Below are 16,423 nucleotides of genomic sequence, written 5' to 3' on the forward strand. Positions count from 1 at the left end.
TAATGCAGGGTGGACAAAAATGGACAATTAGTATCCCAAGGATTACTGAAATCTATAACAGAGATTGGATTGAATTCCAAAAGAAATCTTTTGTCTTCCAAAAGGAACTATCAGTAGAAATCCAAGATATTGATTCCGGTACCTTTTGCTATAGACTATTATCAAAATCTGACTTAGCAAAGCTAAAAATATTTAAATATGTTCATTATGGATTAGTACGTATAGGGTTAGACCCCTTAATACGAATCCATAAAAATTTACCTTTTATTGAAGCAATTGTCGATAATTCGGTAAAAAACAATTTCAAAAAAGCTCTTTTAGGAGGAGTAAGAGCAAATTTAGGATTAAGCCCCGTATCCTTTACAATCTAGCCCAATCTTCAAATAGATCTTGATGACAAATATATCCAAGATACTGTTGTTAAAAATCTATACCGATAAATGGTCGAAAAATGGAATTCAACCAAGAAGAAGAGTTATGCGCATACTCGTATGTGTAGTAGCAAGAGGACTCAATACTGGAAAAGTTCCAGTTAAAGATTCCAAGAAAATAACAGAATTATCCAAAAACATTGGATATTCAAGAAGTATAACGGTCGAAGAACTTTACCCAAAAGAATTAACTTGACCAACGGAATGGGTAGTCCAACCAATGGCACCAAGACATTTACCTCTATCTCTAAAAACCATAAAAGCGATAGAAGAAAAACTAGTAATCACCAACACCAGAAAAGCTTTTCCCTTGAACCAAATAGACCCTCTACCAGTAGAGCTTCTACTAGTTCCAGAATCGAAGGAATAGTAAACCCCAGGCCAAATGCCTATGTTCCACTCCATATAGATGACGAAACATAATCAGTTTACAAGAGCTTTGGCTCATGTACAAAATAGTGACTTACAAAAAATAGTTACTCATTCCCAACAAACATTAGAATCTTGTTGCAAGACTCTAACAAAAATAGAAGTCGCAGTAGACAACATTCACACCAAAGTAAACTTCTTGTATAATGAATTCAGACACAAAGAAGTTTTAAAATGCCAAAATATTCTAGAATCAATTCTAGAAAAGGTAGATGAAGGGACAAGTCCTGTTTTCTTTAGAGAATTAACAAAACTCAAACAAAGTTTAGAAAATCTAAACAAAGATAAAATACAAGACATCTTAGAAGAAATCTTAGTATTAAAAGAAAACTTAGGTTCTAAAACAATGAACTCAAGGTATAAAAATCCTTTTACCCCTTGGACTCCAAAAAATGAAAGAGTTTTTCTATCTAACAGATTTAGAAACTCCACTACCTTTAGGTCTCCCTGACATAACAGGACGGCTTAAAAAATTAGTGTGCATAGCACCTAGAAACAAAAATGCCGAACCATCAGGTTTCAAGATAGCTTCAAGTATAACATCATCTACAGACGATGAAGTTTATGCCGAATATAATACTTTCGGTAAACAACTAATTTATTATATTCAAGAGGAAAAACCATCCTCTAATAAACAAAAAGAAAAGCAACAAGAAAGTGACCAAGAACCATAGGACTCTGAAGACAACGTTGCTATTGAAACTGCCAAGAAAGGGCATTATTCTGCAAAAGACAAACTTGCAGATGATCTTGGTAAATGATTTAAAATGCTTAAAGGAAATTTTGAAGCTGAATCTTCTAGAGAAAGAGACTCTGTTGTTGAGGATAATTTCCAAAACAGATATTTTCATTCCAAAGTCCCCGTAGGAGGACAAAGATATTCAACAAAATATACTTTTGTTGATCCAAACAAAGCTAATAAAGGACATCATCCTATAGATAGCATTAATCCTTTCGGATTTTATCTCAATCTAGACTGCCCAAAAATGGAGAAAAAATCCTTAAAGACTGGGAAAGAAGCATGAGCAATGCTGCAAATATGCATGAATCTTGGGATAAGGATTCAGCATATAACTTCTTTACCCATGCCCTACAAGGCAATGTTGCCAATTGGTGGGATAATCTTCCTAAAAACCAAAAGACCAAACCAGAAGGATCTACATCCATTGCTGCAATTTTAAAGGCTATAGTAGCAAAAGTATCAAAAGAGTTTCTAGGCATTCACCCTTCCCTAGAAGCCATGAATGAAAGTCTCAAATCTTGAACAAGTCCAGAGATGCTACAAAAACTCAACAAGTTACAAATATGTAATATTTGTTTCTATGAAAAATACTATTGCGAGTTTGCAAGTTATTGCTACAAACTCAAAACAGAACATCAGAAACATTATCTGACCATCTTCTATTCAAAGTTGCCAAAACCGTTTGCTACTCACTATGAAAAGGACTATGTAGCAAAATATTGGCAAAATAATCCGGAATTCCCAGAAAATTCCATGGAAGTCTTCCTACGAGCAAATACTCAAGGAAGAAGATATAGATTTATACAAGACAAGCTTGCGATCTATGTGAAATGCAACGACTTCAAAAGAAAAGCAGTCGTGCGTATAAACAAATACTTTGTTGTTCAAAACAGAACAAGAGTGAAGGAGCTTATGGTTGTAAGAACAATAGTTTAAAAGAAAAAAAGCATCATAAGAAGTTTTCAAAAAAGAAATTTAAAATTCAAAGAAGTTTTCATAATAAATACTCCCCAAAAAAGAGATATTTCTGAAAAAGAAATCCTCTACAGAAAACAAATCCCAATCCATATTGCCCAAAGGGAAACCTTCAGGCAAATGCAAATGCTGGATTTATAAAAAAGAAAAGACATTTTGCTAGAGATTGTCCTAATGACAAGAAAAAATGGCAATACAATACTTATATGATACTTGCCGAAACGGAAGGATTGGAAATATGTCATTACAATGACATACAATCCGAAGATAAAGTTTATGAACTTCATATAAACACAAAATCATCCGAAATGGAAAATTCTTAAAATATGTCGGACTCTTCTAGACCCGAAGAATGAGTATCCGAATAAATGTTGAGCATGTAGCCACTGGAAATTCTTATATCACGGTTGTTTTAAAACTACCCGGATATATCAAATTTCATATTCATGCTCTGGTCGATACAAGAAGTATATTTTGTCTAGCCCGACATGCTTTACTTCCAAAAAATCCATGGAAACCTCTTCCCAAACCACCTTGAGTCACAATTGATTCAAAAGAAAGCCTGACGCTTCCCTGTGAAGCAAGAAAAATTCACCTTGACATTGGAGGCGAAAGATTTTTAATTCCTTCACTACTCAGTGTAGGAACATCAATTAATTCAGGAGCCAATTTAGTCCTAGGAAATGAATGGTTAATGTTCCAAGCACCTGTTGAACAAACACCAAAATATTATCGTCTTCGATGTCAAACAAGACAAGAAATAAATGGAGATGCAGTATTTGCTTATGCCATAAAGCCCTCCAAGACTTATGCAATTTCTGGACATACACACTCTCTTAAAAAACTCAACAAGCGGGGTGATGAGATTACACTTTTAGAATCCCTCCTCATAGCAGAAACCTGCGAAAAAGAAGTTCAAACACTTATTGAATCAACCTGTTCTGAAAACACGCTTAGAACAGTGGTTCAAACAACAGCCATTTGCCGATCTCAAACTTATCGATCCAGATAAAGAAATTCGAGTAAAACCAATGGTATATACACCTTTGGATGTTGAGGAATTCTCAACCCAAATAAGCGATTTGCTCTCCCAAGGATTAATCCGAGCAAGTCACACTCCGCATACCTCCCCTGCATTTCTAGTAAGAAATCATGCAGAGATTAAACGTGGAAAAACCAAGATGGCCATTAACTATAAAAAGGTTAATGAAGCCACCAAAATGGATGGTTATTACCTCCCTAACAAGGAATGGTTAATAGCATCCATCAGAGGAAAACAACGGTTTTCCAAATTTGATTGCATATCAGGATTTTGGCAAATTCGTCTTAAGGAACATGCCATACCACTGACTGCATTCAGTTGTCCATCTGGACACTATGACTGGCTTGTTATGCCCTTCGGGTTAAAACAAGCTCCAAACATTTTCCAAAGAAGAATGGATTATATCCTCAAACCATTCTTTAAATTTTGCCTTGTGTATGTTGATGACATCTTAGTTTTTCCTGAAACTAGGGAACAACATACAAAACAATTAAAAAAGGTTTTAGAAGCCTTAAAAACTGCTGGGATAGCCCTTAGCAAAAAGAAAACAGAAATGTTTTGTACGATAGATTTCTTAGGATTACATATTTCCTCAAGAGAAATAATTATCCAAAATCATATTCTTGAAAAAATATCATCATTTCCAAATGATATAGAGAATATAAAACAACTTCAAAGGTTCTTGGGACGTCTTACATAAGTTGAAAAATTCATTGAGAATTTAGCAAAGATTCGAAAACTTTTACAGCAGAAGTTAAAAAAGACAGTTAAGTGGGAATGGACTTCCGACAACAGTACAATAGTCATTAGGATCAAACAAATGTTAGCTAAACTCCCAACCTTAACATTACCTAATCCAAATGCCAACCTTATTTTAGAAACAAATGCTTCATATCACACTTGGGCAATTGTACTAAAATGTAAAGACAATGATTCAAAAAAGGTATGTACATACAGTTCTAGAACATTCAAATCAGCAAAAATAACTTATCATTCTTACGAAAAAGAAATTTTAGCTATAAAAAAAGGTATTAAAAAATTCTTTATACATCTTTCACCCAAAGAATTTCTAGTACAAACAGATTGTAAAAACTTTGTAGGTTTTATGAAACGAAACTTTGAAGATTCACTTTGTCACGGTAGATTACTCCGTTGGCAACAATGGTTTTTTCAATTCTCTTTTACTGTGGAACATATTAAAGGAGAAAAGAATTATTTTCCTGAAACCTTCACGTGAGAATTTGCTTGTGTTATAGACAGGAAAAAAGACGATGGATCCACTTAGCGACTGTCCGAATGATCTTTTAGCGGAAATAACGACTCTCACGATATTGCTCTCTACCCTTCAATCTCTGTTCAACAATCTCTTGGTTCTTTCAAAACGTGGGGATATAGATGAGAATTGTGCCCGCTATGGGTTTAAAGCGAAGGACTTACAGCTCAAGGTTAAGCTATTAACCGAAGAGCTTCAAGCACTTCACAAACGGCATGTTTCGCCAAGTTCCTCTAGCACTAGTACCGGATCTCCGTAGCCAGAAAAGGAAGCAACAACGACTACACTCATGAAGACGAATGGCTGTATTACTCAAATGAATAAAGGTCAAACCGGGATTTCTACCGGTCATGCTCAACATGAATAGGAAATCATAACTCAGTATTCCCAGAAGACAGAGGAATTAGGGGCTTCTACCTACCAACCTCGAGCTCAAAAAGAAGTTGTGATAATGGATCATTTACTAAAGGAAATGGATGTGCCAACGAAAGAGAAATTTTTCATAGCACAATTAGTAACCCCTTTTGAGTTCACTAGGTTGAAAAGCTTGGGTAAACCAGAAAAGCAAGTGCAGAGCGAGTTTGATTTTCTACGAAAAATACGACTACTCAAACTCACTGACATCATGTCAGAAGAACTATTGCTAAGACCTCAACAATCTACCAGTGAAAGTTTAAAAGAGAGTCAATCACCAATCTCAACTCCAGAATTGGAATGAAAAAATTGGTTTAGGGATTCACACTCCCTTTATGACAACTAGTTCTAGTGAACGTTGGAATAGGACAGTCATTTATCCATAAATGGATTCATAATATATCTAGATGTGATATGACTATGGATTTATTGGTCAGATTTTCCTGCATGTGACGGATTTAACCCCACTGGAGAAATTGCCAAAAGAAATTACTGGGGCCTGCAAGGCATTTTGCTCAGTAATAAAAAGCAAGAGGATACGACTTAAATTCGTATCGGCAATTGCTGAAGTAACTGGATCAGAGAAGTTTTTACCAAACATTTCGGTAATAACTATCGAAACCCTTGAAAAAGACGGAGAACTACCACAGTTCAATCCTAAAGTAACGCCACAGGCAAAAGCATGCCCAGAAGCTATGTGGTGTGACCGACGAGTTGTCGGCATCCGAAATGTGATTCAGCATCTGCAGAAGCTGATATTAAAGAAGTCTTTCGTCTACAAAGCGTTAGTACCAGTGACCGTTTTGTTGAAAAGCTTCAAAGAGACTCCGGCTCCTATTCAAAAAGCCCTTGAAGAGGTCGAATGCAAAATTCGACTTGGAAATTTTCCGGGCAGCAAAAATACAAAAGGAAAAATTCCGCAAGATAGCTCAAGAAGCCTTCTGCAATCACCACACTCCAGCAAACATTGCGAGAGGAAGATCCTCGTGAAAGACCTACCGATACAATAAAGGTGTCAGCAATACGTCAGCATAACGACTGGAAAAAAGATTCTTCAACTTCAGTAAATGTAACGTCAGAGAATACAAAGACTAAATTACTCCTACTTTTGGCGCTGAAAGCCAATAATGCTAGGGTAAGAATGGTATCCGAGAAAAGTAAGAAATTCCCATTGACTTTTTCTCTGGACCTTTCCTTTAAAGGGTATTATCGGAAAAAGATCCAAAACCAAAACTATAAATTCGATGCTTCAACACAGAACAGATCATCGAATCAAAAACATAAGAAGGAATCGGAGCAAAGAAAAAGGCAATTTCCAACGATGAAGGCAATTTCCAGTGACAACACGATACGTGCATTTTAAGCCTATATGGCTAACTAGAAAAGGGAACCGACCGGTATCCGGTCGGTAACCAAGGGAGTAATGTAGTAGTTTTTGTGTATGTGTTATTGTATTTGGTATGTATGAACAGTGTTATTTATGAGTAGCATGTATGAGCAGTGTTGTTTGAATAGTAATTATGAATAGTATTTTTTGAATAGTAGTTATTGAATAGTGCTTTATGATTACTGTTTAAATAGTTTACCGATAGAGTAGAATATGTCTAACAAGGAAAATGTTGGTATCTTAATGTGTTCAGTTACGTTCCAAGGTAGAAAACGAAACGGAGTTGTGCTCAACCTTGCTGAAGCAGCTATGGAGCCGCATTGGTTCGCATGTACGGCTTACGGACCTCTGAAAACCGCGAGGTTGCTGGATGCAATTTATCCAACATAGTGATAAGTCGGCAAAAATAGGGTCAAAACCCAAATAAGTTTAAATAGCAGCAAAATACATGTTGGGCATATGAAGATAATATGTAATTATCATTTTTTTTTTCAATGAAGATGTATAAGCTATTAAAAAGAATAAAAATTACAATAACTTGCTAAACAAGGCCTTCCTCCACAACAAGGTGTTGGAATGAAACACCTAATTTAGCCTGAGCGTTAGCTAAGTTATTAGCTAACCTAGGAATGTGCTTAAAATTACAGTTTAAAGAAAAGATTAAATTACATATATCATAAAACATGTCCCAAAGACGCCATGGAGGAAGAGCTGTCTTTGCACACGACTTGATGACGATTTTCAAATCTCCTTCAATGCAAAAGGGCCCAGTAAGATGATTATTGAAGATCTGAAGCCCATTAAGTAATCCGGAGAGTTCGGCAGTAGTTGAATCTGAAATTCTGATTGACCCAGCGAAAGAGAAAACAAGAGTACCATTACCGTCATGAATAACACCACCAAAGCCCGTTGGGCCTGGGTATCAAAAAGCACTTCCGTCAAAATTCAATTTATAGGATGGTTTCAATGGAGAATTTTATCGCCGATGCTGGCCCTTCATCAGAGACGATATAGCCTGCACGGTCCACTCGTTCTATCAGCATGGCATCAGATATAGGAGCATCGGAGCTTCGTTTATTGCCCTCATCCCTAAAAAGGAAGGGGCAGAAATTCCTTCTGACTTTGGGCCAATCAGCCTCACTACTAGTGCGTACAAGGTGCTTGCGCGCCTCCTTGCCAATCGCCTCAGGGCGGTTCTCCCTATTGCCATTCATCATGGCCAGAGTGCTTTTATTAAGGGAAAAAATATATTAGACTCGGCCATGGCATGTCAGAAGCTCATCCACCATTTTAAGGCTTTAAAACTTCCCAGATTCATCCTAAAGCTTGATTTTGAGAAAGCCTTTGACAGAGTTAACTGGAAGCTTTTGGACATTCTCCTGGGAAAGATGGGATTCGGGGAAAAATGGCGCTTTTGGATTCAAAGTTGCATCTCCTCTGCAAGCTACTCCATTCTTCTCAATGGAACGGCTTGCGGTTATTTTAAGGGATCCAGGGGGATCAAACAAGGAGACCCCCTTTCCCCTTTGCTCTTCAATGTGGTAGAAGAATACCTATCATCTTTGATCTATTCGGCCAAAAATCTGGGTTGGCTCCTCCCCACGACGGACTGTGCAGCCTTTGACGTGTCGATCCTTCAGTTTGCAAACGATACAATTTGCTTTGGGGTTGGTACTATGGATCAGATTTGAAAACTGCATGTTGTATTGGGACTATTTGAACTGGCTTCTGGTCACAATATTAACTAGAAAAAACCACCCTCCTGGGCTATCATATCGACTCACCCGTGCTTCAGGGTATGGCCGACTATTTGGGGTGCTCAATGAGAAATTTGTCAACTACATATCTTGGACTACCACTCTTTGAATCTCGACCTTCGGCGACGCTTTGGTCCCCCCTCATTGAAAAATTTGAGAAGAGGCTAACTACTTGGAGGGGCAAGCTTTTATCTACCGTTGGGCGACTCACTCTCCTCAAGTCTTGTTTGGCAGGACTGCCAAACTATTTATTATCATTCATGCACTGTCCGGCCTCCGTTTGCAATTGGATTGACGCCATCCATCGACATTTCCTCTGGAGAGGATCAGAGGACACCTTCAGATATCATTTGGTGAGTTGGAAGGATATTTGCACGCCCCCCAATCGGGGTGGTTTAGGCATTCGGCCTACGAAGGAGATGAACAATGCCCTTTTGCTCAAATGGATCTGGAACTTCAACATCAAACATAATAGCCTATGGGGCGATATTGTCAGGTTCTACCTTCAACCTTCGGGCGCCTGGTGGAGGGAGGATGGCGCTACTTGCCTCCTATCCCCGATATGTAAATCAATTCAAAAGCTCCTCCCAATATTCAAAGATGCAACTTCCTTTCACAAAGGCAATGGAAGGACCCTCCTCTTTTGGTCGGATGAATGGTGTGGCCCCTTCCCCCTCTCCGAGGATTTTTCGGGGCTCTCTAGGGTGGCGAGGGACCTCTCTTGCTCAGTGGCTGATTCTTGGAGAGATCGCTCATGGAGTCTCAAATTTCTTCGGGGATTAAATGATGAGGAAACTACAACTTTTTGCACTCTCCTGTCCAGACTCAGCAGCACTACTATTCGTGAGCATGCAGTTGATAAACTGATATGGAAGCCCAGCATTAATGGCCGATTCACAATTGCATCCACCTACTCTCACATTAGAAAACAAGATTACAACATGCATGAGCACAAAGCAAACCTGGCATGGAAACTCTCAGCGCCTAGTAAAATCAAATTCTTCGTGTGGACAGCCATCAGGGAACAGATCCTCACCTCTGACAACCTCCACAAAAGAGGTTACACAGCCCCCGATCACACTTGTCCCCTTTGTGGTGTGTGTGACGAGACAATCCAACATGTTCTCTTACATTGTAACTTTTCTTGGCAAGTCTGGATGAAGATATTTCAGAAGATTGGTCTCCATATGGGGATACATCAGGACCTTTTCGGAACCGTTGAGATGGTTATGGGGATATGCCTTCCTAAGTTGGGCAAGATAATTCTCTTGGCATGCCTTGCACATGTCCCATGGCGTATATGGCTCGAGTGAAACAACCGGAGATTCAACTCCAAGGCTAGCAACCTGGATAATATAGCTTCTCAGGCAGTGGGCCTTATCTCAAGTTGGCTACATTCTAGGAAGGAGTTTGCTTCTCTATCTGGCGTCTCCCTTCGAGAAAATTGGGGCTTGATCACGCACATGGCGGGCCCCTGTAGGAATCCGGTTATGGCCACTTGGGATCCTCCCCCTTACGACTGCACCAAACTCAATTTTGACAACAGTGCTTTAGGCTATCCTGGGCCGACTTGAGCTAGTGGTGTTTTTAGAGACAGCAGTGGAGAGATCCTATGCAGGGCCGATGGGTATTACTGATTCAAATACTGCTGAAGTGAGTGCTCTTCTATTCGGCCTCCAAATCTTTAAAGAGCGGCTTCATGGCAAGTTGATTATCGAAGGCGATTCAAAAACTGTCATCAACTGGAGTTCAAAAGATAGCTCCCCTCCTTGGCGCCACTGGCCAATCATTGATTATATTGCTGACATTGTGTCATCCATTCATTGTAATGGGATCCTCGTTCCTAGATCAACCAATTCTTTGGCTGATAAATTGGCTAAATTCGGAACCTCCCAGCAATCTCTCATTGTTTGGGAAGGCTTCCCCTCTTGTAATCTGCTCATTTGAGCTCTCATAATAAAATTCAGAATCATTTCAAAAAAAAAAAAAAAGTAACTCATTGGGGGAGGAGACCAAATTTCCATAGTTGGGGGGCGAGGTGGATAAGACATGCCAGCAATTACTCGCCAATTCTCTCGAAAATTAGATCCCTTTAGATTTCTGAATTCCTTACGCAGAAGGATCCACGCAGTAACTTGGCCAATAGTTATTTCAACGAGTGCATCGCCAGGAATAAATTTTAAATTAAATTCGCGATTATTCCTTTCTTTCCATAATGCCCAAATGATATGTCCAACACAACAAGAGATCGATAATTTTCCGAGTTTGGGGAGGCTAGCATTAGTAACTGAGAGGATGGTAGATGAGAGATTTTGAAAGGGGCGGTACTAGAAACCAATTTTGTTGAGGAGGCTAGTCCATACAAAATGGGCAAAGTTGCAATGTAAGAGGACATGGGTGGCTATTTCTGGGGATGTTTGGCCAGGGCATAGACAGGGGTTCCTCACCAGATTAGGGAATCTGATGTGAGGATTTTATTCCTACATGCGGACCAGATAAAAAAATTTGCACAAGGAGGGGCAAGCAAAGTCCATGCAATGGCAGCAGGATGTTTGGTTAGTGGAGGACTGGGACAGCTCAAGAAATTGTAAGCAGATGAAATTGAAAAATTACCTTGAGTGCATGGTGTCCAAATGAGAGTATCAGGCACATTTCTGAGTCTTTCCGAGGATAGAATAGTGATGAGATTGGATGCCATCAGGGTCTCTGAGTCCATAAGTGATCTTCAGAGATTGAAGTTCCATCCTCCAGAATCAGTTTGCTGGTCCGAGATGGACGCTTCAATATTTCCAGCCAAGTTTTTTTTAAATCAGCATCATTTAAAAAAAAAAAAATTCCGGCCAAGTTAAAAACCAAGTTGTGGCTGATGTTGATGTTGTGAGTGCTGGCCCACCAGTCTGACCTAAATTTTGTTACATTTCCCGTATCAGAGTAGCATTTGACAGTTTTCTTAAAAGCAGGTAACAATATTACAATTTTTTTCTACACAGGGGACAGTCGATTACATCTCCCACCCTCAGTCCACCAACCAATTAATTTATTTGCTTTTGCAACAACTAATTTCCTCCAGATCAGATCCGGTTATAAATTAAACTTTCAAATCCATTTAAGTAACAATGCAGAATTAGTGGTAGCAGTATCACGGATCCCAAGTCCACCAAGAGTTTTTGGTTTACATACCTCTGCCCATTTTTCAAGACAATATTTCCTTTCGCCGTTCAGTCCTCCCCACAGAAATCTCCTTTTGAGCAGTTTAATTCTTTTGCAGACAGAAGAGGGGCATCGATATAAAGAGAGAAACTATGAAGGGATACCGTGCAGGCAAGACTTTATGAGAACAAGTTTACATGCCTTGAGAAAATCTTCCTCTCTAGGATACCAGACGGCCCTCCAATCGCTCAATAACAGGATGCCAAGATCTTTTGGAAGGCAAAGTAGATGACAAAGGAAGGCCAAGATACGTACAGGGAGGCGTAGCAATTTTGCATCCCAGATAACAAGCCGTAGAGTTTGCTGGAGAGAGCAGCAATGGCCACCACTGAAGGCTGACGGAACAGCCAAGAACAAGAGCTCCTAGCTCTGAGTTTCCATGGACAGAAACACCACCAAAGGAGCCTGACAGAACAGCCAAAAACAAGAGCTCCAAGCTCTGAGTTTCCGTGGACAGAAACACCACCAAAGGAGCCTGACGGAACAGGCAAGAACAAGAGCTCCAAGCTCTAAATTCACCGTGAACAGGAAGACACAAGAGAGGCTGGAAAAATGGGAGTGCTGCTTTAGGTCAATTACAATACAGCCCATGGGCTAAATACCATACAACCCAGCCCAACTAATCCCTAATTAACCTATATACATGTAAGTATATATACAACAAATGTTAACATAAATGCTATCTTATATAAATTCCAAAGTATGGTAATAACGGTTTGCTCTCTTCCTAGCCGAGGCAATAGCATGGAAAAATTTTGTATTTCCATCCCCCTCGGCCAACCAGCGGAATCTACCATTGATAGTTCAAAATTTCAAAAGAAATCAAATTAGGTATATCGGCTGGAAACCCGATATTGCAGAGCTAATGGTCCGAAGGAGCCATGTATCCACTATCCCATTCTAAAAGGGAACCACTTTCAATGATTAATGTGGTAAAAGGATTTGAGAAATTTAGTCAAGTAGTCATATCTATTGGATTTGCCAGAGTCACTATGACCATTCACTTATTGCCATGAGGAGATCGTCTGATATTGTGGTACTACTAGCATATGTAGATGACATTATATAATCTTGTAGTGAAATGACAGGCATTGAGGTAAAAGCATATTTGGTAAAACAGTTTCAGACTAAAGACCTGGGGTCACTAAAATACTTTTTGGGTATTGAAGTAACTAGAAGCAAGGTAGGTCTTGTACTGACTTAGAGGAAATATGTCACAAACATGCTACATGCACATGAGTATGGGTTATTAGGTGCTAAGCTTGTTGAGACTCCTTTGGAAGTTAGACATGACTTTCATGATGGACAGAGTGTGAACTCCATGATAAGACAATGTATGATCAGTTAGTTGGAAAACTCATATATGACACTATTACTTGTCCTGACATATCATTCGTTGTCAATGTTGTTAGTCAATTCATGGAGTGCCCCCGCAAGGTTCACCTAGAAGGTACCAAGTGGATCTTAAGATATCTACAAGGGGCACCCCAAAAAGGACTATTTTTTAAGCCTCATGATCACATGAAGATAGAAGCTTTTTCATATGCAAATAATGTCAGATCTAAGCTTGAACGGAAGTCTACCACAAGTTATTATGTCTTTCTAGGAGATATTCTCATAAACTGAAAGAGCAAGAAACAGAATGTTATAACTTGTCCCAGTGCTAAAGTAGAGTATAGAGTCATGGTTAATCCAGTTAGTGAGTTGATGTGGGTAAGATTTGTGGTAAAAAAATTGAACTTACAACATAATGGGCCCATGACCATGTTCTATGACAATCGAACAGTTACATTGATTGGGGGAAACCCACTATTCCGTAAAAGAACTAAATATATTGAGATAGTTTGTCACTTTATTCAAGATGCAGTAATGAAAAAGGAGGTTGTAACTCCCTATTTGCGGTCTGGTGACCAAATTGGAGATATTTTTACTAAGCACTGGGCATGTGTGAATTTGGGATTTTTAGTAGCAAGCTCGGCCTTATGATATTACGCTCCAACTTGAGAAGTGTTAGAAAATCTATTGAAAGACAATATCATCATTTTGCATTATTGTAATGTCCAATAGTTACGTTTGCTTATTCTTTGTGTTTAGTTTTGTCAGTAGTCCTATTTACATGTAATTTGAACAAGTAGGGAGATATGAGTATTAAGTGATTTTTAAGGTGTATAGAGCATTTCCATAAAAAAAAAAAAAAAAAAAAATTGAAATAGTGTTGAGTTATATTAAAAGGCTCAAAAGAGCAAGATACAAGGATGGGGAACCATCCCAAACAATGAGAGATTGTTGGAGGTTCCAAATTTAGCTAGCCTATCACCCACAGAATTGGCTGACCTAGGAATATGATTCTAAGTACAAGAAATGGAAGATAAAATATTTGCAATAGATGAAGTAATTGGCCAATGCCGCCACGGGAGAGAGGCTGAATTAGAGCACCAGCTTATTACCACTTTAGAGTATCCCTCAATCAACAACTTCCCTTGAAGTCTATCTTTGAAAATCTTCAATCCAAGATGAGGGTCGAGCTCACCCCTAAGGAGAGTCTTTCCAGAACTCGTTTCTCACATCTCTTCCTCTTTTTATCTCCCTCTCAATTTCTCTCTATATACTCTTAAATTTCAAACTTTTTCACTGACAATTCACATGGTTAATTGACAACAAAGACCATATTATAAACAAGAATATGGAAGAAATACTTGAGCAAGCATAAGAAAGATGGTGATAAATTTACTTTTCCCATGAGTTTCACTTTCATTCTAAACTCTACGTCCATTATCTTTTCAGTCTTTGTTTCCGGACTTTTAATCACTAATTAAGGCAAGCTATTTTCCCTATTGAAACGAACCAGTGGTACTAAACTTTGACGCCAATGTAAATTTTGATTTAACAATTGCTGACTGAGAGCTATTGTGTTGTACTCAAAATATTAAAATATAAAAAGGAGTGCTATTGTGTCGACCAACAGATTTCATTTATATGGCCATGCACTGGGACAAGTCCTACTATCATACCTTTATAGTAGCCACAAGGCCCAACCTGCAGTGCAAAATGACTTGGATCAGCACATTTGTGACACCATAGTCCAAAAGGTTTCCAGCTGTGCATTTAAAGTATTTAACTAAGCAACATTATTAGTAAAATACAATAAAAAGCACACCTATCAGACATGGTGGCTATGTTGCGAAATGCAAGTATAAGGGAGCGGTCAGGATTGGAACCACGATTTTGCCAACGGCCAAGAGAGGAAGAAAGAAACTCGCCCTGGGTCCCATTTGGTTTAGAGATGACAGTGGAAAGACCTCCATCAGTTAAAAGAGGATTGGATGGCCCACCAACACGAACAGGATCATTGTCACCTGACTCGTTTGCAAAGGTTCTCCACTCAGAAGTCTCATCAATAGAGTGAGCCTCCAGGACCAAACCACACTCAGTGCACACTGTGTCTCCTGCTGAGTGGTCAAAAGCCACTTCGGTGCTCTTCTTGCAATCTGGGCAGTATGCATCTGCCATGGATCAAATTACTTTATTTTGCTCCCTTCTTGTCAATATTTCCACAAGTTCAATTCTTACAATCTCTTCTTGTTTTTTCTATGTCACGCCTACAGTAAATGGAGAAAAAAAGGACTGATCACCTGTTAACAAAAGAGAAAATCACAGTTGAAATGTTAGGATGTCTCAAATACCAAGCATAGAAATGTTAAGAGGCATTTAGAGACTCACACTTAACCATTCAACTGTTGCCTAATACCTTGCTTGATATAGCCTGAAAATATGAAAAGAATGATCAAGATGTGAAATACCCGAAGGATCAATGCAGGAGTACAAGAACAATGGTATCAGACATTTTTCTTTTATTCTTAAGAGAAAGGACATTGCAATCCAATATCCACATTGGACTGAGACCAACTTCCACATACACTTTAGGAATCTATAAATACCTACAAGATATATGAAAGTTAAAACAATAAAGAAGATCTCCATTCAGTTTTCTCATGTTTGGGTAAAACATGACCTTGTTCTCCAACTTAGCTCCATGAGCAGAAATGCAAGTGAAGATGAGTAAGGCATGGCTGCTACATCATGACCATGATAAGTGAGCAAATGGCCTTTTGTAGAAACTAAATTACACACAATGTGCTTGATACATGGCTACAGACGCTAGCACATTGGAGCAAATAGCTATTGCTAGCTACAATGACCTTCACAGAATGCAGCACCAGGTAAAGAACTTTCTTAATGTGTAGTAACAAACTACTCAGGTACTTTGGAAACTCAAGTTTGTTCTATAGCCCTTTGATAATATTTCAGCAATGAAAGCCCACAGGCTAAATGTTGGTACTGGAGCAGCGGATCTAGGTATTGGAGCAGCTGTGCTACAAGTAGGTACAACTCATAGGTCCTCACTCCACAAGACCTAGCATCTTCACAACCAAATAATGTCATGGAAAAAGAAAAGACATGTCCACAACGGTGTGCTGATGCACAAAAAGCAGTTCAAAAAGAAGAAAGATGAATAGGTGCTGCGTCTTCAGTGATACTGCATACACATTCCCCACAATGATATTACACAAAACAATTCCTGATCACTAGCTTAAAAAAAAAAAAAAAAAAACGAAAGAATTAGACCATCAATTACATTTTCCAGTTCTTGAATTGGCATGTGTTAGAGAGATTATGTCATGTAATATATCTTTGCTTAATGTTATATTTACTTAAAAACCCTCACAGTTAATGTCTGAAGAGTATTTGAGGCAATTAGTATT

General features: G+C 38.7%; 1 protein-coding gene across 1 annotated transcript in view; it reads right to left on the minus strand.

Annotated features, from left to right (window-relative positions):
- LOC137944148 (transcription initiation factor IIB) overlaps nucleotides 1-16,423 on the minus strand; it is a 46,837-nt gene that overhangs the window by 15,584 nt on the left and 14,830 nt on the right. Inside the window, exons 2-4 of the mRNA XM_068789697.1 lie at nucleotides 15,381-15,423; nucleotides 14,818-15,292; nucleotides 14,672-14,696 (exon numbers count right to left, since the gene is read on the minus strand). Coding sequence (XP_068645798.1) covers nucleotides 14,672-14,696; nucleotides 14,818-15,170 — 378 coding nt within the window. The 5' untranslated portion in view covers nucleotides 15,171-15,292; nucleotides 15,381-15,423. The remainder of the gene's footprint in view (nucleotides 1-14,671; nucleotides 14,697-14,817; nucleotides 15,293-15,380; nucleotides 15,424-16,423) is intronic.

Source organism: Aristolochia californica, unplaced genomic scaffold, assembly GCF_029961685.1.
Source record: "Aristolochia californica isolate CCGP_79_NKW_82.1479 unplaced genomic scaffold, dmAriCali1.0.hap1 SCAF_11, whole genome shotgun sequence".
NCBI lineage: Eukaryota > Viridiplantae > Streptophyta > Magnoliopsida > Piperales > Aristolochiaceae > Aristolochia > Aristolochia californica.